The sequence below is a fragment of the Abramis brama genome (assembly GCF_963993115.1).
Source record: "Abramis brama genome assembly, chromosome: 17".
Classification (NCBI taxonomy): Eukaryota; Metazoa; Chordata; class Actinopteri; order Cypriniformes; family Leuciscidae; genus Abramis; species Abramis brama.
Genome location: NC_139979.1, coordinates 6,944,598 through 6,972,142, shown reverse-complemented (window position 1 = coordinate 6,972,142; position 27,545 = coordinate 6,944,598). Strand labels below are relative to the sequence as shown.

The 27,545-nt window shown below is 38.0% G+C and overlaps 1 protein-coding gene across 2 annotated transcripts in view; it reads right to left on the bottom strand.

Moving 5' to 3' along the window:
• Positions 1-27,545, bottom strand: part of zfpm2a (zinc finger protein, FOG family member 2a) — a 155,876-nt gene that overhangs the window by 66,419 nt on the left and 61,912 nt on the right. For both annotated transcript variants that reach the window (XM_084088484.1, XM_084088483.1), the window contains exon 4: positions 8,799-8,917. In XM_084088484.1, the coding sequence (XP_083944610.1) occupies positions 8,799-8,917 (119 nt within the window). The remainder of the gene's footprint in view (positions 1-8,798; positions 8,918-27,545) is intronic.

Genomic DNA, 27,545 nt, shown 5'->3' with positions numbered 1-27,545 from the left:
ACAAACTTGACACCATGAATTGTGACACGGCGTTTAACGGTGTCTTCGCCCTGATTGTGCTAAACTATGTAGCCATCACTTCAGTCACAAAGCGGTGGCCGCTTATCGCTTTCCCTCCATATCTGTTTGCCTGTTTGGGACATGCAGTGATGAAGAGGAGAAGGGGGAAATGTCAGGTTCACTTGTAGATCAAGTCGAGCATGTATTATCTCAGCTCTAGTCATCTGTGGCCCCGGCAGCCGCTGGCGCTGTGAGGAGAGAACACACACTCTCTCACACACACACCGTTTCCTGTCATAGAGCTGGAAACGGGCTGAGAGGATCCCTCAGAGAGAGAGAGAGGAAGAATAAATCCCAAACACTCCTCCACCATGAGGTCATGACCTCAGATCCCCTGTATCCTTCAGGCAGCATCAGTGTATTACAATTAATTCATTAAAAGGGAGAGATCCGTCGTTCTAGTCGTTCATAAAATACTGAATAAGTTTGAATTATATACACAGACAGACAGACAGATAGACAGACACACACACACACACACACACACACGCATATATATATATATATATATAGCAAAATATTTTATATCTAATGACTCATATTCAACATGAGTGTATTGTAATTGAATTTTGTAATGAAATTTGTGGAATAATATGTAAAGAATTCAGTTATATACTGCAAATTGTTTTCGTCAGGTATGCTAAAAATGTATATTTCATCTAAATTATATGGTTTTAGGCCAAAAATATGATGTGATACAGAAGTATTATCAAAGCTGAAAGCATTATCAAATTATCCAAAATATGTAATAAATGGTGAGAAATGTAGAACTTTATGAATGACTATCATTTGACTTCTGTGGAGCTTTTGCATAATTTTACAATTCAATATCATGATAATGACGATCGTCTGAATTCTCTCCAGATCTCCAGGACATTATTTACATTGGATTAAACCAAGCATTATCAAATTAGTCAAAATATCTCATAAATGACCATTTAAGCAGTGAGGGATGTATAGACCTTTATGAATGACTGTAATTTGAATTCTTTGGAACTTTTAAATTCTTTAAGAATTTTGAAATTCAATATTATGATGAGTAAATTATATCTTAGTTGCATTTTATCAGTATTCTTCTACTAACAGATCAAAGTAAAAACTTTCGTATTATGCATACCAAATTCAGATATTCACAACACAAATATTTCATCTGGTATGCTAAAAGTATATTTCATCAAATTTATATGCTTTCAAATAAAAAATATTATTTAGGAATCAACCTGTCTACATTTAACTACACCATCAAAAGTATTATCAAAGCTGAAAACATTATAAAATTAGTCACAATATCTGATACATGAATATTTAATTGATGAGAGATGTGTCAAACTTTATAAATGACAACTTGTGGAGCCTTCTGCAGTGTGATTAAGTGATTAAAGTAATTCATATCTACATCATAAAAAATCAGATGTGTATCCCGATTTTACAGCAAATAACGTAACTTCACCATCTAGCACAGGAGCTTCAGTCACATTTAGATAAAATACCTGGCGTACAATAATTAGTGAAGTAAATATTATTCAAAGAACCACCCTGATTGAATATATTCCACGCTTTTTAGGTTATCATCACTGAAAAGTACAAAAGCAGAAGCTCAGTGAAAGCCCCTTTGGCAGATTCATATCTAATCAATTGCATTTAGGCATGCTTTCACACAAAAACAAATCATTCTTTATGCATTTCCTATTTCTTTTGCCCATGAAAAACACATGTACTGATCCATTAATTTATAGGGTTTTCAATTGGACCATCGGTCATTTAAAAATGCACAGAAGATGACACAGAGGGCATATCACCTTGGACTGCAGCTTTTACTCATTTCATTCATGTGGCATTATGAACACAGTGATTTGAATATGAAAATGTACTTGGATTCTAGTACCTTGAAACTCTGCAGCAGAGCACGTAATTGGTAAAGCTGCTGAATCAAAGACATGAATGCTGGACCTCCTGTGTCTTTACTCCAGGGTATAATAACCCCTGATGTTTAGTTAGGAAGATTTATATTCATTAACAGGATCCATTCAAATAATTATGACTGATGATGAACGACTCTATAAAAAGAGACTAAATTGGCCACATGTACTTTCACAAATCTGGTCTTACTGTACTTATTCCAAAGAGAACAAACTTTGTATTTGTAAACTTTTTTTAAATGTAAAATTTCAACCCCTGTCATCTAACCATCTGTCACATAGAGACCAATTTTCACAATCCAATCAATTCCTGATGAATAAAATGTCCTGCACTATATTTGTCTCTTTGTTTCATTCAAAAATGTGTCAAATTACAGAAGAAAGATGGGTCGTACACACAGTTTTAAGTGTGCTGTTGGAATTTCTTACAGGGGTGGATCTAGAAAAAAATGATTACATTTCTTAAACTTCAGTGTCTAGTTTGTCCTGGATCATTAATATATTTCTAAGCAATCTATATATATATAGCAAACAGAGTTTCACAGAGACATGAGGCTCTTCATATAATGTAGTTGTGTGTTGATTTTACTTGCCCTGTCGCTTTTCCCCCTCAACCTCAGCCAGACGCTAAAAGCTGAGCCATTTTTGACTGGTTAAAGCCTAGCAAAGTAATTGATGCGTGCAATCACAAATTGGTTCCCCGCCTAAACTTTGGGCCTATTATTTCATTAGATAAAGCCACATTCGGCTTGCCAAAATCATTTTTGTGTCCAACAAGGAATTAAAATCCCGTTAACGCTCAGGAGCGGGCGACATTACAAACGGGGGAGATTTTCTCTCTGATAAATATAGCCTCAGATGTAAATAAGATCTATATGAGCACGACATGCCAAATATACACTTGCACGAGTTCTCTTGCTTATGAGCAAATAAACCCCACTTGCATATAAAATTAGATGTAAGTGTAAATAATTGGTTATGCATGTGCCAACACGCGGATGATGTTTGTCTATGTGCGTATGTGCGCGCTCCACTCTCAAGTCCCACTGATTCGTCTTTCCAGCCATGTTGAATCCTCTTTTCTTATCAGAGCAGTGCAGGCCTGCATCAGGCGCTCCTTGCTATGACAGAGGCTACAACAATAGGCATGCGATACTGCTGCTTAGCGCTGCGTTTCGGAGGGGAAACCTGCCACAGGCACAGATTAACAACACACACACACACACACGCACACACACACACACACATTCGCTTTCTCTCCCTTTCAAACACACGCACCCACTCCCACAAAATAGATTGCAGCCACCAAAACAAAACATTTTTCCAAAGGCCCGGCTCTTGATTAATGAAGTAATGACAAGAAGAAAAATATAATTTCGGCATGAAAAAAATCCACTGCCACTTGTTCAAGTTTGGGATGAACAATAAACCTATAGGAGGAGGAAGAGGACAGCAAAGAGGAGGAGATAAAGCCGATTGATGGCTGGAATTATTCCTCCCGCTCATTCGATACACTGGTGCACGCTGAATTACAGCATAAAAACAATCCAGGAGCCCAACAGACACTGGTCAACCTCTGACGGCTGCAAATGAAGACAATAGCTTGACATTTCTGCAGCCGTGGACACTCGACCAATACAAACACAAGCTCAGAAGATGCTCTTTCATAGCTCAGATGACTCCAGAGTTCTCTTAATTTCGGATGTTTCTTTTTGAGTAGTTGGATGAGAAATGAGATTGCAGAGACTGCAGATATCTTGGCGAATCTGAGCACAGTTTGAGAACTCTTCTGAAACCCTATGATCATGGAGTCTTTCTCAGGAGAAACATCTGAGGAGCAGGAGACTTAAGCAAAAGTCTCCATTTGCACTCCATCGAGTCTCATTTCTGGGAGAAACAACTGAAATAAAGAGGGTTTTCTTATTTAAGAGTATTCTTTCCTACCGCACATCCTGATTTTGCAGAGTTTGACGCGTTGACCCTAGAACAATATTCCTGTCCAAAAATTAAATCTTAACCGTATCCCTACCCCTAAACCTAACCCTACCCATAAGTTATCCCTAAAATCAGAGGGAAATGACAGGTGAATAACACTGATGTAGAAGCACCTAAGCCTAAACTTGACATACACTGTAAACTCGTCCCTAAAAATCGGATTGGTTGATTGGAATGTTACACGTTACACTTGTTACACTTGGTGAAATCAGGTTCTGCGCCCCTAAACATACAGTAAATGCTCAAGTGATGTAATACAATGATAAAATACAGTTTATGATGACAAATGAAATGCAAATCTGCTGAAATCAAACAAACACTTCATACAACATTTACCAGGGTTATGCTAGAATCAGAATTGAATTGATAATGTCTTTCAAAATTAATTTAAATTGAGGTAATAAACAGGATACAGAGCTGCAATTTGTAGAATAAAAATGACCTGAAATTCAAATAATATGTGTATAATATCTAATCAGATATTACATATACAAAGACTATATTTAACAAATTATATCTATTGAAAGAACACATCATTTCCCATGTTGAATTTCTTTGAATTGCAATTTAGTAGATTCTACTTCCTGTCATTACAAAATCTAATTCGACTTCCTGTGAGGTGTGGCCAACTCAACTCATATTCATTCATTTAAAGGGAACAGTTTCTTCAAATGTAAATTATGCACAACCCACTCAAAACACACTCAAACATTAAAGCAGAAAATGTCGTCCATTGACAAGACTGTCAGTTAATTAAAATTGACAGAAAAAGTAGAGGATACGTATCCTGCCTGGTTATCACTGCTTCTTAACAAAGCTTTTTAATTAGCGAAAAGATCATTCATTAGACGGACACTGAACTAAAAGCCATACTTAACTAACAGCCATCTTGAAAAGGGGCCTGTAAATCTGTAGTTCATTATTAGGCTGTTTCCAAATCAATTATTAACACTTAAAATGGACACCGGGCAGCGAGAGGCACAGAGCTATAGGCCGCAGTACGGGTTGAGTCCAGGCCCGGTAATTACCGTGATGAAGACACCTGCTACTCAATAGCTTCGACCCAGACCGGCCGCCCGGCCCCCAGATGGCAGACATTTATGTCTGAGTGTCATTATTAATTTGTGTTAATTTGGTGGGGTGGACGGGCTCGTCGCTCACCTGCACAGGGGCTGCTGGGTAATTGAGCTCTAATGGCCTGATTGATCGGCAGGAGAGGAGAGAGCTCAGGCGACTATCACTCAGACGCAGAGAGAAAGCGCTCTGTAGACACAGCCGTTCAAACATCCATCGGACACTGACACCACAATATATCTTAAATCAATTTGCAAGTCATTTCGGTCACATTTCAACAACTCTGTTAAAGCAGCCTGTTCTGCAATTTTATTCACATCTTCAATCATTTCAATACCTAATTATTTTCTGACCTGGCGTAGGGAATATGATAGAAAAATAGTGTCCACTTTTACACTAGGTATGATTCACTGTTCAGATAGCTTTTGGAGATCCGCTCCAGAGTGTTAAATCAATAAATGCGATTATAGTGAGAGGCGACTCAGTGAGTCGTGAATCATTTGAGTGAATCGTTTGAATGGAACGAAGATGGATGGCATCCAGACTGAGTTTGATGTGTAGAGACTGCAGAGCGTGGCATCGTAAACTCCCAAAAGCCCTCTGGTCTCCACTGACTTCTCAGTACATCAGATGTGCCCTTCGCACCGATAAGCCCTCATCATGTGACCCTATCTCTGCCCCGCAGATGCCAAGATCTTCTGACTGCACTCACTTACCCGCTCACCCCAGGAGGGCTACCTTATTCAGTTCTAGGTGCTGGACGCCCCCAAACTCATGTCCTACTTCACCATACAAGGGCGGACACACAAGATTTGGTTTTCTATTCACTTTCATTCATCCACATGTAAAACACTAACGTTTTGGGGATTTTCTTCATGCTTATGAAAGTTAGATCTGAGAATTTGGGCAATATAACCAAAACCTTATTTCACGATAATATATACAGTCAAACCAAAAATGATTCAGACACCAGATTTAAATCTTAAATCACTTATTAACTTCACGTCTATCCAATCATGTCCTAATACTTGCTGTATAAAAGATCGGTACTTACACATGTTTGAGTTCGCAGACGCTGATGCAAACAATTAGTATTTGCTTGCCGAGTCTTTCTGGTAGAACTATAGCTCATTTATCTAAGTCAGGATAGCAAAATAAAGTAAACTGTGACATATTATACCCAAAAATTCTACCAGTAAAATTTATAAAAATTTGGGGCCAAAAAGTTTTCAGACACTTTGGCCTGACCATGTTTTGCTTAAGTGTTTTTTTCTTTAACCAGTGTTTTTTTCTTTTCTTTGCCATTTTTACACCACAGACTGACATTGCTTGGTAATAGGTTGACCTAAATTGGTATTATCTAATTGTGTACTAACAGAAGGATGGCCAAAACCAGTGAAATATCAACTGATTTGATAACTCTGAGTTCTTGTCATATTTTATTACCATTTCTAAACTATAGCGAATAAACTGTAATAATGTGGAAAATGTTGAAGGTGTCTGAATAAATTTTAGTTTGTTTAGTTTAGTTTGACTGTATATATGTATGTTAGGTTGCTGGTACTTTAAAACCTAATGCACAGATCCAATATATTGATACACATCCAGTTATTAACCGTTTATGTCCACTTAAAGGGCTAGTTCACACAAACATGAAAATTCTGCCATCATTTATTCACTCTTGTGTTGTTCCAAACCTGTATAACTTTCTTTCTTCTGAGAAACACAAAAGAAGATATTCTGAAGAATGTTGGGAACTAAACAGTTTTGGTTCCAGTTGACTTCCATTGTATAGACAAAAATATGATGTAAGTCATTGAGAACTGAAACTTGTTACATCATTCTTCATTTTTGGGTAGACTAACCTTTTTAAGACATAACCGACTGTGTTTAAATGAATACTCGTCCAGATGAGCATTTTGACAGTTCAAGCGCAAAAACCAGCAAAAGAGAACTGAATTCTGGATCAAATGCTGTCTGAGAGAAGTGTTTTTCTTCACCGCATTGAGTTCTTTTTCTAAGCCTTTTGTGCCTGATTACTTTTTAGTTTCGCACTTTATTTTATCATTCATGAATGTTTTTTTATCGCTTTAACATGTAAATAACTTTAGAAGTCCTGTACTGCATGAAAATATTTACATACCACAATATATAGGTAGCAACATTTCTATCGATACAAACTTTATATCATCACAATATATACCAGCATACCACACAGCCCTACTTTTGACCAACCGTCCTTAAAAGATTCAGAGTTTTTCTGAACATTCAATCATAGTAAATGACATGAGCGGCGCATTAAAAGCTGGTGTGACTGTCCCTTCAGATCATCTGAACCAATGTTGACCCGCCTCAGCATGCTGAATACATTCGGTATACTAACATTTGACATTTGAGACATCATTTTTCAATTTAGCCAGCTGCATTCAGATCCATAAACCAGCAGGCAAAATGAAAGCATTTTGGGTTCAGTCCACATCATAAATCAGCAAGTTCTGTCTTTCCCAGATCAGGCACTAAAGAGTGTAACACAGGTGCTTATCACAGTGAATTGGAAATTCAACAGAGTGCACCTCTAAGGGTGAGAATCAATGAAGATGGAGCTTTTTTCCTAAAGACATCACACTTCATTTCAACTTCAAGAGTTTTCATGCTGTTCTCTGACATTACATGTTTTAACCCTGCAGAATGATTGGTTTCCTTAAATCACTGCTGATAATGTTTTTCTCTAAAATTTTAAAGGAATAATGCACACAAAATTTACATTATTTACCCACTTTTACAGTATTTACTTGTGTTTTACAGAGAAACAGGAAAGAAGACATTTTGAAAAAAGATTTTTCCTTTTTGTGTGAACTATTGCTTTAAATATATCAGACAACTGAATTTAAGCAAAAATATATTCCGATTTGTGTGCACTTTCTAGGGGTGGTACAGAGGAAAATCAACTCAAAAGCATTAAAAAAAAAGAAAAAAAAAAGAAGATTTAATAAAGTTATGAGTTATGCGTTAGAGTAATCCCCTAGAATGGAGCCTCAAAGTCCGAACTCCTCACAGACTTTTCCTTACGTTTTAACAGGATAAATGTGAGATTCGTTACAATTTTTAATAACTATTGCTTAATTAATCCACATTCAAAATGGAATGTTAAATCCTGAAGGATTCCTCTTTCCGCCTGTGTAGTTAGGTCAACACTTTCTTCTTTTCCGTTCTTTCTTTAACGGATGAAGGAACGTAGCTACAACTTGGGCCTAACTGGAAGAATCAGATCCAAACTGAGAACAACAAATCTAGAAGGTATTATATTAACCAGGAGTTTAGTAATAAAATAAACCGATTAAATGGCTAAAAGCACATAGGAGGTAATTCTGAGGTCAGTTTGATGCTAGAATGTTCAAGTAGCACTGGGTTATAATCTATATGCAACACAATTAACATCTGTTTATGTTCAGTAATCTTTCCCGTATGTCAATATGCAAATGATGGACTTCAGGGAAAATAAGCCTCACCCGTAATAACGAACAGCTTCATGGACTGATTTACAAATACTGAGACTCTGTTAAAGGTGAAGTGTGTGTTTTCTGTTCTAGCAGACAATTAATTTTTTAAAAACAGGAAACTTTCGCAAACCAATGTCGCTGGTTCAACCAATAAACAGATCTTTCTGTTTGAACAAACCATTTAATTTATTTTAATTTGGTGCATCCTTCACCTTTAACCCTCGTCAATGTTTAACTCGAGATAACGTACCTGAGCATCTGTGTTTAGGTCAATTTTGCCCTCGAAAGGCCCCCACGTGGTTCCTACAGGAAGCTGCTGTCGGCTGTGAATCCGACGTTCTCCATCTTTGTTGAACAGGTCCAGTTCTCCTATGTGACAGAAAAGGCTAGTCAATCAGTGTCACACAATAAATGCTTCAAGGTGATCATAAATATATTTATTTTTTATGCCTTTATTATTTGCGATGAGACTAAGCAATAAGAAATACATTTAAAAAATAAATAAATTCGATTTCAGTGAGGGAACGTGACAGAAATAGAAACCAAGTGACTGACAACATGTCTCTAGTCGTTGCTGGTTAGGAAAAAATTCTGACATTACAAATTCTGATCATGTAATTCTGACACTAGATAGATGGATGGATGGATGGATGATGCAAATTTTGCACAACAATCTAACTACATTTATTAACAGTAATCACATTAACAATTCTTTTAAGTAGCTCATAACTTCAAAAGTAATACTGTTGATATTTAGCCAGCTGTATTAATACAGAATTGATTGCGTATGCGATCACATATTCATTGCTAGAAGTTTCTGTTTTCTAAAAACCATTATCTGAGCATCATAGAGTGTTTTTCTGCCTCCTCCAGTGAGTGACTGTAGTATTTGATACAGACTCCAGCACCTGTTCTCAGAGCTGATGGCGATCAGATGGAGCGTATCAAACCGCTGGGATGCTAACTCCTCTTGAAAGTGCGTCTTTCGCTCTCTGATAAAACCTCGCTGAGATGTTACAGGCTTACAGACTGGCAGCGTGGGCTCTATTTCTGTTTTTCCAGGAAGGGGGCCGAGGCCTCTTGTTAGTGCCGCGCTGAGCTCGGAGTTAATTAACCGTGTCACGGGATAGCACAGCTAGCCCTGCGAGTTCCCCGAGCGCTGCTATCTAATCAGTTAGATTTTGTGTGCTTTTTTAGGACAGTGATTAATCAAACAGTTATTATAATAGACTGCCTGGTCATGACTCTCGTCTCTTGAGGGCTAGGGGGCTCTTGTCACGAGGATCTCAAGAGCAGACTTCCGGCTGGTTTTCATGGCGATGTTGAGAGCTTTTTGGGGCCAACCTGCGACGGAGGGAGATTTATCCCTCGGAGCTCGAGTGCTATCTGCTCTATCTTCCCTCGAGCTTCCTGCAAGCTGTGTTACAGCACTCATAGCAACAGCTCTTTACAGTGAGCCAGGGACTGAGAATCTGTACTGAAAATATTTGCGTGAATTGTTTGCAACTTTCTCATAAAATTCAAATAAAATACACAAAAATAGCCCACATTCTTAAAAATATCTATATCTTTATTGGCATTGATGGTTCCATGAAGAACCTTTGACATCAATGAAACCTTTTCAATGTACAAAAGTGGGGAAAAAAGCTTCTTTAGATTATTAAAATGTTCTTCACACTAATAAATAATGGATCTTTTAAAAACTGTTAAATGAAAGGATCCCACCTTTTGGAACTGATATTTTTAAGATTGTGCAGATTATTTGGTCTTGAGAAAATTTGATGAGAAATCATATTGAAATCTCTGACTTTTGGATTGCAGACTTTGGTCTCTTGAGAAATTGGGGTCTCACAGTTCGAGATGTTGCTGAGATATCTTCTGAAACTCTCAGAAGACACATATCTAGGAACAGAGGCATCATTTGTGATTTTGACTGCAGACAGACAGTGTCTGCAACGCTCGCACACAACATAAAGGTGTTTCTGTAGTGTAGCATGTTTGGTGACCTGTGCTAAATAAAAGCCTGTTGGGTAGATGATCTTTAGCGTGTTCTTTGTTGGCTGAAGCACTGATTGAACTTTAAAATGACCTATTCAGCTGTGTTTCTCACTGCAGATATGATCTGCGTATCTGTGACATACTAACACGCTAGTCTGCTTGTATGGAAATTCCCCAGCAACTGAATAAACATCACAGTACACAGATTCCCAGACGTTTAGTGCATTTTCCTCCAGCATATGCCTTAAAACATGTAACCATGTAGTAAATAGGATTTTTGGATGGCAAAGCCCATGGTGAATGAATATGGCAATCATTCAGTACTATGGTAAATATCCAAATACCATGGAATTACCGGAGAACTGAAATAGTATGAAACACCAACGCTATCTCACGACCAATTCGTACGAATTCGTAAAAGGTGGCTAATTCGTACGATCTGTCTAAACCCCAGTGATGGTTAGGTTTAGGGGCAGGGTCAGGGTAGGTCATTCGTACGAATTCATACGAATTGGGCAACTTGTACAATATGTACGATTCAGCAAAAATCGTATGAATTCATACAAGTGAGGTCATATGAATTCGTGCGAATTAGCCACCTCGTAAAATTCGTTTGTTCGATTGGGTTGGAAACACTGCTTGTGAAACCATACTTATATATGTTCAAAGAATTGCTTTTCTTATTTCCTGCAACCCCCGCTCCAGTGCTAATGCCTTTATTCCATGTTATGGAGCTCAGCAGAGATAGTGGGAGAATTTAGGAGGTGGGGGGTCTCTCTGAAGCCTGTTGTGTTCCTGCCAGCCTGTTGGAAGGTGGGGAACCTCATTAAAGGGAAATAATTAAGCGTTGGAGCGCAGCTGGTCCACATCACAGACAGGCTAAATCTATGCTAGCCCACCACCGCTTGATGTGCTCTGTTCCTACTCTGATAAGACCTTGTGGCCTTTCGCCATGATCGCACAAGTTTCTCTTTAGCCCGCATTGTCACTTTCGCTGAAGTCTTCTGCGCATCCCATGCTGGGGTGAATGAGAAAGGCGTGCTGCACAAGGATATCTGAAGACCTAACTCTGGTAAGAACCAATGTGCCAGTCATCCGCAGAACGTTCCAAGCCACGTCTCGAAACCTCACGTCCCAGCTGGCTCGTCCCAGCTGTTACTGATACGACACCAGCCCGAGAGGCAAGACGACGACATACGGCTCTGGGTGCGTAATGAGCCAGCCTGCCACCATCGCCATGTTTGCCACAAGCGTTTAGATGTTGACTCGCCATAGATTATGAGATCAAGATGTACAGTTGCAGATTATCCACTTGGATCTGGCACGAATAGCGATGAATTTTTTTGTACGAATTTTTTCAGCTTTGCTGGTCAATTACTGACATGCATGTACTTTTTATCTAGATTTTCCACGAGTCAAATATACAATGATAAACAATCAGTGTTTTATCAATAACAAATGTGTTTGAGATGTGTCACCAAATTTAGAGTTTAGAGCTTGACGAACACAATGAGGGACGGTGGCTCATTGTAAGGCTCATGAATTTTTTTATAAATCTGTTCATGGAATATAGTTTATATTATATAAGTTGTCATATTTCATATTTTATTATTTTAGCTTTATTTTAGACAAAGAGCCAATGCAAAATTAGAACCAAAATTGTTACAAAATCAATACTAACAAAATCATTGTTAATTTCAAGGGGAATATTTCGTTTTTTTTTATGATTGTTTGCTTTGCTATCTTAAAAGGATTGTTCACCCCAAAATGAAAATCATGTCATCATTTACTCAGTCTCAAGCTGTACTGTATACAATTCTTTCTTCTACAGTTGACAATAGCCACTGACTGTCCTATTACTTCTTTCCATACAATGGAAGTCAATGGCTACCGACAACTGGTTACCATACCAGCATTCTTCAAAATATCTTCTTTTGTGTTCAACAGAAGAAAACAGAAATTTAGTTTTTGGGTGAACTATACCTTTAACTATACCAGATTAGTGAGCGTGATATCACCAAGTAAATCATTTTCCTGGATCAACATTCTTGCAAAGGAACGATTCGAGCGGCGTCTTCTGTTCCTCTTTTAGATAAAAAGCCATGTCTAACTCGTTCATTGTAGCGGCCAAAGCCGTTTCAGACAACTGGTGTTCATCCATAGCCATCTTGCAATGTTTACTAATGACTTCGACATCACAGCGCTGTCGTCATCTGTTTAGCTCGCCTCTGGCCCGCCTATATCAGATAACCCGATGTGATTGGTGCAGCTCGGATACAAGGGCATATTTAACGAGCATCATTACTCGACGCCAGAGTAACTCGCTGAGCAAATTCAAATTGTGCTCTCGCGAGAACTCTGGATTTCCAGGGTAGAACAGTCCAAAACAGTCCAATCAATAAATCAATCAAATACAAGGAATAAGATTACAGTTAATCTCCAGTTTAGGCTTAAAACAAGGGTTAGGGCTTCTACTTATTCACTTATCATTTCCCTCTGATTTTAGGGATAAGTTATTGGTTAGGATTAGGGGCAGAGAAAGGGTTAGGACTATGTTTTTGGACAGGAATGCTGTTCAAGGATCAACAAAAGATGTTGATCCAGGAACAAGTCATGCACAATCACAGTGACCATATTATTGAAAACAATGGCTGTTTTGCTGGTCTTACCTGTTGTCCCAGTTTAGCTAGGTTGTCTGTTGTTTGGTTTTAAGAACACTTGTCAGAAGTTCAGGATTGGATTCCAGGTGGTCAACCAACTAAACCTGCTGAACATCAAGTTTAGCCAGGGTGAGAGACCAGCTAGACCTGTTTAAACCAGCTAAGACCATTAAACCAGCTGTTTTTGAGAAGGGTTTAGCATTGTTTTTCCCTGTTGACTGCGGTCATTATCAGAAAAAACTGTGGCTCGTTTTTGGGTCACAACCCATTAGGTGAGTATCACTGAAACAGAAGTTGCAAGATCAGTTTTGTAGTGGTAATGAAGCGTCCTCAGGCAGAGCTCATAGGTCGTAACACCCAAAAGCTCTCTCATCAACCAGGCCTGAAATGCCACCATCTTGGCACGGAGGAGCTGTTGATATGAGTGAAGAGAACTCCATCCCCCTGTCCCTCCACTCCTCCCTAGATAAGATCATCTGTCGCTCTTCTCCGGGGTCCGCTCCCCCTCACCACAGATCCCTGGCAGAACCATGAATGTCCCTTTTGTGTGCACAGATCTTTCTCTGATAGCCCCAAAAAGATGCTGCACGCGGCAACTGTTTGTTTCCCCCTGTGACGGAGGGAAGATGGGGGATTGGGGTGGGGGAATCACGTCTCCCACCTTTAAAGTACAGACAGAAACTAAACAAGAACATACGTTTTTTTGGAACCTACTAAGACAAAGCTACAATGTCACAGCACAACAAGAGAAAGAAACAACTTTTTGAGAGAAAAAAGTTACTTCTTCAACAAACACAGACCAACCAAACAAATACATTTGTGAGAAGATGCTTAAAAAAAGTTTTTTGCAAATTATACAGTGTAATTTCTTTAATTTTGTGGGCATATTTGTCATGTTGCACAACCCAAACTGTCTTTTGTACCCTTACAAGTCACTAGTCAACTGTCATTTTTTTTTAAATGCTTGTGATATGTGATAAATTTCATAGTATATTTACATATATACATTATAAATATTTGATATACTATTGGAATACCATAGTATTTATTTTTCCATACTATGGAAGTCAATGGGGCCCATCAACTGTTTGCTTAACCATATTCTTCAAAATATCTTCTTTTGTGTTCAGCAGAAGAAAGAAACTCATACATGTTTGGAACAACTTGAGGGTGAGTAAATGATGACCCAATTTTCATTTTTGGGTGAACTATCCCTTTAATTAGGTGGGTTAGATCTTACTGAGAAAGTAATTTGTCATCGAAAATGTTAAATTATCAAGCACCTCTCCTTTAAACAGAAATATTGTTGTCAGAGAAGGCAGCGCACATGCTATCTGACATACAGAGACTCATTTCATGTCCTCTAAATAATATCTGTATCAATCAAAAAGGCCAAATATGAGTGGTATTTTTTTAATAAAGAACAGAAAAAAAAAATCTAATTAAAATTTCAATGAATCAAATTCAATTAAAGGTGAAGAATTTCAGAAATAATTGAAAAATTGTTTATAGAAATACTTTAACCCTTAAATGCATGAATGTTTTGTCAATGTTTTTGGGTCTTTAGCGACCCAGATCTATATCTAACACAGATGGCTCTCTAACTGCTACAATAGCATCTCCTGATGTTTTAATAATAATTACAAAAGAAAATAAAGCATATTTTGTTACCTTTTGGAATATGGAAGTGTTCAATTTGAGCAATGCTTTTGATCATCAACACTGTCATCATCAGAGCTCATTTTCCCAGTACATTCAGTGACTGGCTTATATTCACGTTCTCAAACATATTCTCAAAACTATTGTTTTCAGTGTCTACAATCAAGTCCACAATCAAATGACAGTGACACTAATATTTGATTGCATTCAATACTTAATCAGCAATTAATCGCTGAGCCATTTCAAGTATTGCTGATGATACTTGTGTATTCTTTTGTTTTATGCCTGACCGTAATTATGAGTAAAACATCAGACATTGCCACCTTAAGGAATAAAGGTGAATTGCACTTATTGAGTCAGGGTTTCAATTATTGTTATACTTACACTATTACATACCTCGGGTCGCTAGTGACCCTATACACTTTTTACAAGAAAAAAAGAAAACAGACTATTTCATTTTTCCCCATGTTATATGGTTAAGCATGAATAGATTGAGGAATACTAATAATATTGATGTCTAACTTAAAAAAATGAGGGTTAAGGGTTAAAAACGTATAATGCCACTAATGGTGCATAAATTACACAATTCACCTTTAAAAGTATTTTATCCGAAAACACACAATTCTTTTTTCAATAGTCATCTTTAAACATTTACACTTCAGAAATTGTCTAGATCAGATCAAAATGGATGCTTTAAAAAGAAGGTCACATGAATTTGTCATGTTGGAAGGTACAGATGCCCATCAGCCGCGTGTGACAATACAGGAGTCACATATCAAGATCTACAGCAGCTTATGAACCAAATGAACATACGGTGAGGGGCATGTGTAGAGAAATGGAGAGCTCAGTATCACTTCATAAAAGGTGCAGGAGCTCTGAAGGAGATATGTGATCTGAAATTTTACAGCTGAAGGAGAAATGTCAGAGCGCTTCGATAAGAGAGCGATGAACTTTCCTCCACCCCCCTCCAAACCCCCATTATCAGCTCGAAGAGAAGCAAATGCATCATTTTTATCCCACGGCTTTACCATTATCTCCTCGGGAGACACTTGTTTTAAAACACACAAGGACCTTTTTACCTTGCTTGCTCGCTCTCTCTCTCTCTCTCTCTCTCTCTCTCTCTCTCTCTCTCTCTCTCTCTCACACACACAGACACACACACACACACTCTCTCTCTCTCTCTCTCTCTCTCTCTCAATAAACTAACCTCTTACTAAAAGAGGCTGGAAGTTTGGAGTATTCTGAGAACATGCATTATTTATGGAAGAAGAAACTGTCTGTCTTACACTTACACTCATGAAAAAGTACTGAAATCACAAGCTAATCATTCCACTACCTGTCAAAAGTTTGGGGTTTGTAAGATAAAAAATAAAATAAAAATATTAAAAAAACTTTGCTGCAGCAATAATACATTAAATTGATCAAAAGTGACAAAGTAATTTAGAATGTTACAAAAGATTTCTATTGAAAATTGTTCTTTTAGACTATTTATTGATAAAAGAATCCCAAAAAAAATTAAGCAGCACAACTGTTTTCAACATTGATAATAATGAGAAATGTTTCCTGAGCAGCAAATCAGCATATTAGAATGATTTCTGAAGGATCATGTGACAAAATTCAGCTTTTGCATTACAGGATTATATTATATTATATTATATTATATTATATTATATTATATTATATTATATAAAAAGTTATTTTAAATTGTAATAATATTTTACAATATTACTGTTTTTTTACCGTATTTTTGATCAAATACATGTAGCCTTGGTGAACATTACAGACTTTCGAAAACATTAATAAATTTTACCGAACCCTAACTTTGTATACCATGAAGGATTTACACTTGCTAAGCACTAAATGTAATTAAGTAAAAAAAATAAATTATATATATATAAAGTTTAAGTTAAACTTAAAAAAACTTAAAGTTTCTGGATGTTGGCAAGTATATATATATATATATATATATACATATACATACTTGCCAACATCCAGAAACTTTAAGTAACAGCAGCATAAAATATACACGTTTTTAAGTAAAAACTTCTAAAATAGTAGATAGTAGAATAGTAGATAAAACAAATCAAAGATTTCAAAAACTGGATAACTAAATGAAATAAATATATGAATATTTCATACAATTTCATGGCTTGTAATTTTCACCCTATTTTTTTCTTCGTTCCCAAGTAAGTGTGATCAAAAGTAAAAATTTGGCCCTGATAAATATCATGATATGAATAATCATTTTCCAGTATCATAGTATTTAAATAGTAGTACTCAAGTGTGTTTCAGAGAATGGTACTACTATAGTACAAAAGTGCACTAGTAAAACATCTACTATAATGAAATATTTCAGATTGAAATGTTTTACGTATATACTTTTGTATTTTTATGTTAAATATATATTTACAAAATGTATTCACTTAGAATATATGGCTACTGATCGTCAATGTAGAAAGAATCATTTAGAGTCTGATGCTGTAGTTAAGATATCCAGTAGCAGGGGCTAACAGTTAAACCTTGATTGTTTCCTCCAGCTCATTTCAATCAAAACCTGAGCAAAGTCATTCCGACAACAATCTCCACAGCTTCTTTTCCTTCTGTCACTCTGAATGATAGGACACAAAAGATTAGACGTAAACTTGAGGAAGATGCCCTATCTGAATCTAGAGGAGACTTTTTCCTGCTAACAAATATGATAGTCAGAGAGGTGTAACAAATCTCAGTGCTCATGTGGGATATAATTCCTCTTTCTCCTGTCAGTACGGACTGACTAATGGTGCCTGCATTCACTGGAAATGCTCACAAATACTTTGAATGAATGCTGCTTTCAGCCCCTCTGAAAGAATCTCAAGGCGTTCCCGATGATCTGAAGGAGAACGTTCGGATATATTGCGCTTCCACAAGACGCACACAAATAAACGCACACTTATCGGTGGGTGTGTTAATAACTACCAAGCTCCCGAGTCACACAATAGCTCAAGTATCTCCCGCACGTTTGTTTTCCCGCTGCATTTACAGGTGCTGTTTTTCTCCAGTGGCTCGAGCGGGTCATTAACTCGATCCTCCAGTCAATTACCACATTTCAAACTTTCCTCCAGCACAAATCCGGCCGCTCCTGCCTGCCTGACCCAGTTGTCTTTTGTGAGGAGGTCTTAGCTCCAGCAGTTTGACAGTCAACAGATAAGATGGATTAAGTTTTTTTTTCTCCCTCTCCCCTTCTCTCTCTCATCCGGTTTTGATATAAACGGCGTAAAAGCAGGTTAAATCAGTCACTTTCAGGAGGAGTTTTTAAATGGCTGGAGATAGAGGCTGATAAAAGGCCTAAACCTGACACCAGGGCGTAGAAGGTCACGGTCGTGCTGTTTAATAACTAACAAACTCCTGATGAGGGAAAAGCATCAGTCATGAGGACAAACATCAGTCACGACACTGAAACCAAGAATGCGTGTGTTTCTTAAAGAGAAATTTCAGACTGCAATCTACAAACTCTTAGATAATTAATGTTGGGGTCAAAACTTTTACGGTGAGAATATAATACATGGAAAACATGGAGCATTATAGATGTGGAGGGAAACTTACATCTGACAAATAACATGAACTTTCATCAAGATTTTATGCTAGACTGTATAGGGGAGACTGGGGCAAGTTGTCACACTTTTTACTCTGGATTTCTTATAGTATGTTTAATTCTGTATATACCTTAAAGTTTGGGTTGAAAAACAATCTGTTGAACATTGATTGAAAAAAAAAATATAGAGTTCATCTTTTGTTCATCTTACACTATGTGGGGCAAGTTGTCACAATGGAAGCGGTCTTAAACAGCAGCGGTCTTAAACAGCAGCATATCAAATGTGAACAGTATAGCAATTATGGCGCACAACATTTTTTATGAAACGGCAAACATGTAATAAGTAAAAACAACAAAAATATCAAACTCTGACCTGACATGTATTCAAAAATTAAAAATGATAAAATAATGTATTATACAATTATACAAGAGAAAAAAATACTTCTAGAGAAAAAAAAAGTGTTTATAATTGGACTTTAGTCTAGTTATTGATACTGTGACAACTAGCCCTGGTGTACATCCCTGTATGTATAAGAAATTATTTTACATTTTTTGCAGTCATGCGATGTAACAAATAAGTAGCCTATTCCATATTAAGTAATTCCAAATAAGTAGCTCTCAATTACTTTGAGGCAACAACTGCATGTACAGTATAATCATAAAACAATGTCCAATATCCATTTTAAAATACTTTAAAGATAAAGTATAAAGCGCAAAAACAGGCCATTATTTATTATCCCTAGCGTAGCAATGTACTGTATAAAACACAGCTCACACAGAAGTCACTTTGAAACCAAGCAGCTTTCTGTTGGTCAGAATGGTGAATTCAAGTGACCAACTCGAAAAAAATCTTGCAAATGAACTTTTTCGCCCTCGCACAAAACTCCTGATCAAACGGATTCCTTTTGGAATTACTGGATTTTGCTCACAAAATTTCTCTGAGAGCAGAATTTCTCTGATTTGTCTAAAAAGTATTTCCCATCAACTACCCATCATTTGTATTTAAGGCTTTCAAGGAATACTTTATCAGCATGCACATACCCTGCATGGGAATCGAACCCTGACCTTGTCTTTCACCGTGTTCTACCGGCTGTGCAACAGGAACACACTATACAGTAACTATAGGTTAAAGCATCACTTAGCACGTTTTCACTCCATTCTATGATCAACTAGCTGCTGTACATTTATAGATTACTTGTCAAAATGTGTAAAACAAGCTAGTGAGCCGACGCATTAAGGACATGTTCAGGCTGAGTGTGAGTGTGTGTGTGTGTGTGTGTGTGTGTCGGTGACAGGGGAAAGTAATCCTATACACAGGCTGCTATTGTGAAATGAGAAGCTAGCCTCCTCGGCTGGCAGAGAGCAGATGCACCTCTCTTCCCCTATCCTAATCTGGAAAGGACTTAAAGGAGTCTTATCTCCGGGCTCTCCTGCTTCATTTCATGCTTGATTTACTTTAATTTGTCTGATAGGGCACGAGGATTTGGAAATGGCCCATCTTTCGCTGGAAAATGTTCTGATTTTTCTCCGGCATTGTTATGTGGCGGTTTTTGACTCTGGTTTCTCTCTCTCCATCTTTCACTGCTTCTATTTCTCTCTTTTTTCTCCCTCTCTTTCCTTCTGTCTGTCTTCCTGGAGAACAGATCTCGCTCCTGTGCAACATTCTGTTTGAGTGCATTTAGATTCAAGCTAACACAGCAGAAACCAAGTGTGTGTTTGTGTGTGATTTCACCAGCTCCAGTGTAGGTCTGTTTGCCTTTCAGATTGGCAGAGAGCGACGCCGAAGGAAAGAGGAGCAGTCGAGTGCTTCAAACCACAGAGATCTTGTGTTTAAGGTATAGAGGGTGAGACTCGCCCTCGTCTCGCCCACAAGTGTGTGAGCTGATAAAGTCAGAGAGGAAGAGAGCTGCCGGCCCACACACACCTGAACCTCCGCAGCTGGAGTTGCAGTCCCAGTACAGCCCTGTCTGTCGGAACCAACGGGCTCTGTAGTAACTGAAGGAATCTATCAGTTGCCATTTCCATTCATCTCAAAGGCAGCTGCGCGGCTGGCACAGGAGCCCGCGGACATACACCATTAGAAATCTGCCATCTTTGCTCACGGGTGCTCACTTCTGCTGGTTGTTTTGAGCCAATCACTTGAGCCATGACAATTAAGTCATAACATGTCCATTTCAAGCTTTTAAGAGCCCTCTAAATATAGGCTAATGATAATAATAATAATATATATGCAGTTTTTTTTTGCTGTCAGATGTGCAGTTCTGCCATCTACCAGCAGGGGTTGGTATTTTTGACATAAAAAAAAAAAAAACTAAAGTGTGACATCATGGGCTTTGGTAGACTGGGTAAACCCAGCCCGATCATTTTTCTATCCTGCTTACATTACAAATCTGCGGGGACAAATCACAAACTGGTTTATCCACCTGGCACGCTATTGGCGGGTTTAACACAATGACGATAGAGAAGCAAAGTACGTCACTCGGATCGTTGGTCTGATTGGTTGAAGGACTATCCAATTGCATACAGAGTCATTTGAACTATGCCCGTTGATCACGCCTCTTGTGCAGTAGAAAATACAGAGCAGACTCTCCAGACTAATGTTCAATCTTAAAAGATTGAGCTTGGTCTGGTGATAGGATGCATCGCAAAGTAGAAAAGCATCAAGGCACGTCTGAATTCAATGTTAGCTTAATTTCCTATATCCTGAGAAACCTTCATCTGATCGATTTTTGAAGGTAGCACAGATGTATTCTTTGCTATCCCACAATCCTGTGTGTTCCATTCTGTGAGAGTTGAGCTAAAAAATAAAGATGACGTCTGAAAGTTGTGGTTGGTGGTCAGTTTGTGTGTAAATGTACGTTTTTGACCAACGTTTTCCACTTTTGATGTAATTTCTAGCGAGAAATTACTGTTGTAGTAATAAATATTTGCTTTGTTATCACCAAAGCTCGCTCTATAATGCTGTAGATCATTAACCCGTTACGCTGCCTCAGAAGTCTGTCTGAAATCAGTTTTGTGAGATACCTTAGTGTGCAAACGTTGCCTGCAAAATCATTGCCCGTTACAGGCAACAATCAGCAGTTTTCTGACACAACCCATGTCCTGCTGCTGATCTCTGTTGTTTAACTTAGCAGTGATTCGTCATGCAGCGACTACCAATGGAGAAAAATCTCTCAGAAGATTGATAGGAATTAATGGCATCTTGGTAGAATGAAATGAATGAATGAAACATAACTAAGGACTCCTTTAAAAATCCCCTTTTACAAAAACCATTTCACAATCAGACGACTCTCTCGAACCACAAATCAATTAATCTCTAGTCAAGAACCTTTACAAAAGATGAGCTACTATGACAACACACTCGTTTCTCAACTTCTCATTCTCTCTCCCTCTCTCGTAACACACACACACACATGCGCACACACACACACACACACACACACACACAAAGACAAAATGGAAAGGAGGAAAGACATTAAAATTTTTCTCACAGGCTGAATTATTTGACTCTGGCTCTGTGATAAACAGAGTGATGATCCAGTCACATGTCTTTATCCGTGCTTTGCTTTAATTAATGCGGACCTGTTTGTTGAAAAGATGATTAATATGCCAATGAAAATTGCATAATTGAACACACACACACACACGTACACACACACACACACATATACAAGAAAGTACAAGTTTCATATAGATTTAATACTAATACTACTAATACTATAGCAATAACAATAACAACAAAACAACAACAATAATAATAATAATTGTTATTGTTGTTGTTGTTGTTTTTGCTGAGATGATGTCATAAAGATTTCCATGACTGGCTCGACTGAACTGGTAGAACTGGAGTATAGGTTAGGGGGTTTGTGGAAGAATAGCGTGTGTGTGTGTGTTTGGTTGTTCTGCTCCTCCCTCAAATAAAAGGGGCTTTGCTTTGATACAGATACCTCTCACAGCACACCCTCTTTTTTGCCCTCCCTCTCTTTCTTTTATTCCACTCATATTCCTGTAGCTGTCATCAGGTCTGCCTAAGATTTGGATTGGAAAATTCTGACTGCATGTGAATCCAGAAGCTTTTATTATTATCATTCTTTTAGTATTAGCATTATTATTATTTACATCCACATGAATGGCCAGACCCAGTGTTTCCCAGCAGAACATTTCCCAGATCATCACACTCCCTCCACTGGCTTATCGTCATCCCACAGTGCATCCTGGTGCCATCACTTCCCCAGGATCATGGCGCACACGTACAGGGCCATCCACATGATGTAAAAGAAAACAGGACTCATCAGACCAGACAACCTTCTTTCACTGCTCCAAGGCCCAGTTCCGATGCTCGTGTGCCCATTGCAGGTGCTTTCGCCAGCGGACAGAGGTCATCATAGACACCCTAATTGGTCAAAAGCTTCACACTCATAAGCAGCAGTGTGACACATTCCTCCCATTACCATCATTACAATTTTTCGTGACCTGTGCCAGAGTAGACCTTCTGTTGGCTCAGACCAGAAGGGATATCCTTCGTTGCCCTCAATATCAAACCCGGTTTGTGGTTTGTCCCTCCTGTTGGTAAAATCTCACCATTGCTCAACCCACAAGCCTTGCCGTTTCAGAGATTCTCTGACCCAGTCGCTTAGCCATAACAATTTGGCCTTTGTCAAAGTGACTCAGATCTTTATTCGTGCCCATTTCTCCTGCATCCAACACATTGACTATGAGAACTGATTGTGTGCTTACCATCTAATCTACCCAGACCTTACAGGGATAGTTCACCCGAAAATGAAGATTCTGTCATCAATTAATCACCCTCATGTTGTTTCAAACCTGTATGAATTTCATTCTTCTGCTTAACACAAAAAAAGACATTTTAAAGAATGTTGGTAATGAAAGTTGCCGGTCCACATTGACTTCCTTAGTATTTTTTCCCAACTATGGATATCAATGGGGTCCAGCAACTGTTTAATACACACACACAGAGACACACACACAATCCAGATGAAAGATTCACTGAAAACAAAACCAGACAACAGATTACTCCGCTGCACGCTACCAAGGTCTAGATTTATATTTGAACAGTGAAATAGAAACATCTTAGCTTAATAATAAGAGTGCAGTGTTATTATAATGTGTTCATGGCCTTGAGACTCCATTTGTTCATTTTCAGATTGATTCCATTTGATAACAAGCATGAAGTCATTGGTTTTAAACCTCTTAACATCTCGGATCAGTGGAGAAATTTGCATCTGGACACTTTAAGACTAGAAGCAGAGAACTCGGACTAATCTATGCTTATGTAGTTCATCAGCACAGTAAGTATATGTGGTACACATTAAGTGTGTGTGAAGTACCAAATGTTAGCCCCTCCTTCTCAAGGAAACACAAAATGGAGCCCAGCCCACAAACGGGTATTCATGCATCGGGTACATCACCAGAAATCGCATGCACCTTATTTATATCCAAACAGGTCCTTTTAAATAATACATCGATTCTTTGACCCACCTCGTCTACATAACCCCGGCTCATTCAGTACCAAATTCTACTGTACCACATTGTCACAACAATCTGATTCTGCACAATACCACTTATCTGCGCGAGACTAACAGAGAAAGCCTGCGGTAAGATGGCTGAGAGCAGCGAACAAGACACCCTCGCTCGGAAAATGAGCGGCAGCCAGGCATGTCAAAATTTCTTGATTACATGGGAAATAAACAACTCCGACTGAAAGCCTCCGCTCAAACTTGGTGCTTTGCATACATTAAATTCCGGTCTGTCTATAAGTCGTCTTAAAACGCTTAGGTATCAGCGCGAGCGCCTCTGACAACGTTCCCTCACGAGTTCGGCTGCGCCGTTATCAGACCTCTCAAATGGATCTCCAGCTACAGTGACAAAAGCCAGACAGAGCTCTCCTAAAGGATACATCTTTTTATCCTTGCGCTTCCTCACCAATCCACATGTGTAGCGCCGCTGCGGCCCGAGCAGGAGTTTACCAATCTTTGCTTTCCAAGACTCTCTTCCTCTCTCTCTTTCTCTCGCTTCTCTCTGTGTTAAAGGCTTGAGGGGTTCAATCAATGCTGCTTTGATCTCGGCTGGAACTATAATTATTTAACATTGTTACAAGGATTTCTCTAATCCATTCTACCATTAAATCCCTTTTAGACCCTCATCTTCAGGAGCCTAATCTGCATCTGGGCCCCCTCCCCCCCTTCCTCCCCTCGGATGGCACCGTGACTTAACAGACTTTGGCGAATAATTAGAGGAAAAGATACAAATGCGGAAAGAAGGATGAGAAACTTTACTAGTCGCTGGACACGAGCAGGTGTCAGTCGCTGGACGTCGATGATTCATTTCTTTGTGGGTACAGTGGGATGTTTATCTGAAGGCCCAGCATTAAAGCATGAAATTCAAAAGCTGTCAACAAGCCTGACAATGGAGTGCTGGTTGCAGCTATTTGAATGTTTAATTCCTGGATTCTAGGTCATTGCTAAATATGTTGAGATGCACAGACGTTTAGAGCGATTAGAATGGTCTATGTGTTATCCCTGACATTTATGATTGTGTTAAATATTCCTACTTGACAATAAAAGCTAAAACTGTGGCATCATTAACCCTTAAATGAATGAACGTTTCACCAATCATTAATACATATTCCCGGATCAATATCTAACACGGATGGATCTCGGATGGTTTTTGTATAAAACTCAACAATTACAAAATAATAAAATAAAGCATATTTTGTTTAGGGTTCAATTTGAGCTGATTGTTTTTATCCTCATCACTGTCCTCGTCAAAGCTTATTTACCAGAACATTCAGTGTCTGGCTCATATTCACGATCTCAAAACTATTGTGTTCAATTTTCATTTTCAAACTATCGCTTCTGCACAATATCAAGTATCAAGAAACTAATATTTGATCACGAACTGTACTTGTTCTACAAAAAAGTCAAGTAGCCATTTCAAGTTTTGCTAATTAAGCTAGTGTATTTTTGTTTTGTTTTAATGCATGTGGTAATTATGAGTGAAACATCAAGTCATTATTGTGTCAGACATTAAGGAATAAAGGTGAACTGCACCTATTCATCAGAGTGAATCAGACATTCAATTATTGTTGCGCAGAAAAAAGTATATACTTACACTATTACATACCTTGGGTTGCTAGTGACCCATACACTTTTTACAAAAAAAACACAAAACAATTAGAAAACAGACATTCTTTTACAATTTTATTTTTTGAGGACTACTAAGAAGGTTGATATCTAACTTTAAAAAAATGAATGAGGGGGATGGTGGCGAATGATGTCCCAGATAAAGATCCGAGGTAATCGTTTAAGGATTAAATAACTCACCCAAAAATGTTAATTACGGTACAGTATTATTTAACCACCCTCATGTTTCCAATCCCATATGACTTACTTTCATAGTGACCAGAGATTGTCAAAACTATTTTTCACTAGTTTTTAAAGGGATAATCAGCACAAAAAATAAAAATGATCTCACCATTTACTCACCCTCATGTCGTTCCAAACCAGTATGACTGTCTTTCTTCAAAACATTAATAATAAACACACATTCTCTGAAAACAAGTCAATAAGATAAAAAAAGAAGTGAAAAGGGTGCTTTCTTTGCATTTTTGAAGCCTCATTTGCTTTCATTAGATTGAAAAGTAGCATAAACATCTCCTTTTGTGTTCCACAGAAGAAGAAAAAAAGTCACCCTGGCTTGGAACGACATGAGTAAAATGATGACAGAATATTTATTTTTGGGTGAACTATTCATTTAAGACCTTCATCCATCTTTTCGCTGTGTATTTTCAGATCTGCACAGAAATCTAAGGTCAGCAGTGAACCCATAACTGCCATCTGTTTGTTTTGGGCTAGGAAGAACAAAAAAGACACGTTGATAATTGTGACGCATGTTGAAAAAACACCCAATGGCCTTTTCAAATATTTGTGCCGCTGTGTTTTGCGCCGATATAAATAGCAGCACAGCAAACGCAAACATTTGCCGAGGCACCTGCCATGCTATCCTGACCATCTGCTCCACAAATTCACTTAGCATGACATATGTGCATTAAAGCTGAAGCGGCTATTGTTTGGTGCGGGTGAGGGGGTCCGGTCAAGGGCGGACAGTGTCAGCTCCACGTACAGGTGGGCTGAGCGGAGAACAGGCAATCTATACGTGATTTCTGCCTGTCTGTGTGCTATACCTGCTCCTTTCTTACTTTAGGGCTTCTTCAGCAGAACCTGCAAGTGTTCTGATCGTGGCCCGGGTCCAGTTGGCTCACAGAGACAACAGAGAACCAACTGTGTCCGACAGGCACTGCTGAGCTTAGGAGGAGGTGTGTCAGTCCTCAAGGTGACTGGATCTAGCTGAGGGTTACTCGATGCTTAATGGATGATCAAGATTCTCCATTCATCATCATTTCCTCATTCATTCTCAGAATATATATAATATTTTATATGCAGATAGTCAACATTTGAAGTGGATCAAAAAAGTTAATCAAAGTTGTCCTAAGACAAGAATGGATATTGTTCAAATTTCATGTAGAACTTTGATGAAAGGTTTTGATCCACTTCAAATGTTTATATATATATATATATAATAGTACAAAATGCTAATTTAAAAGTAAATTACATCCTTTTGGTGCTTAACTCACATCATAAGTTGACTTCAGGAAAGAAAAAATATAAATATAAGAAAAAATAAATAAACACTGTTTTAAATGTATTATTATACATCAATTTGAATTTATTTTATTATTTAAAAATATATTTTTCAATTAATATATAATTATATAATATATTAATATATAACAATACATTTTTAAATTGTGTTTAGACTTATTAAACAACAAATATATAAGAGACCTTGAAGCAAGAAAGACCAAAAGTCTGTTTTCCACAATATAACTCCTTTAAGTTCAAGTTAAAGGCTTCTCTGAGGACAGACATAGTGATAAGTACAAAAAAGAAGTTCATTAATGCATAAAAGCTTCCTTGCCTTTCTTTTCCTGCACATGCACTTTCTTTATGCCTTGAGGAGCGTGTCAAGATATGCATCAAAGACGTCCAAGATAATTAACAGAATAGCTGTACAGGCTATTACCACTAAT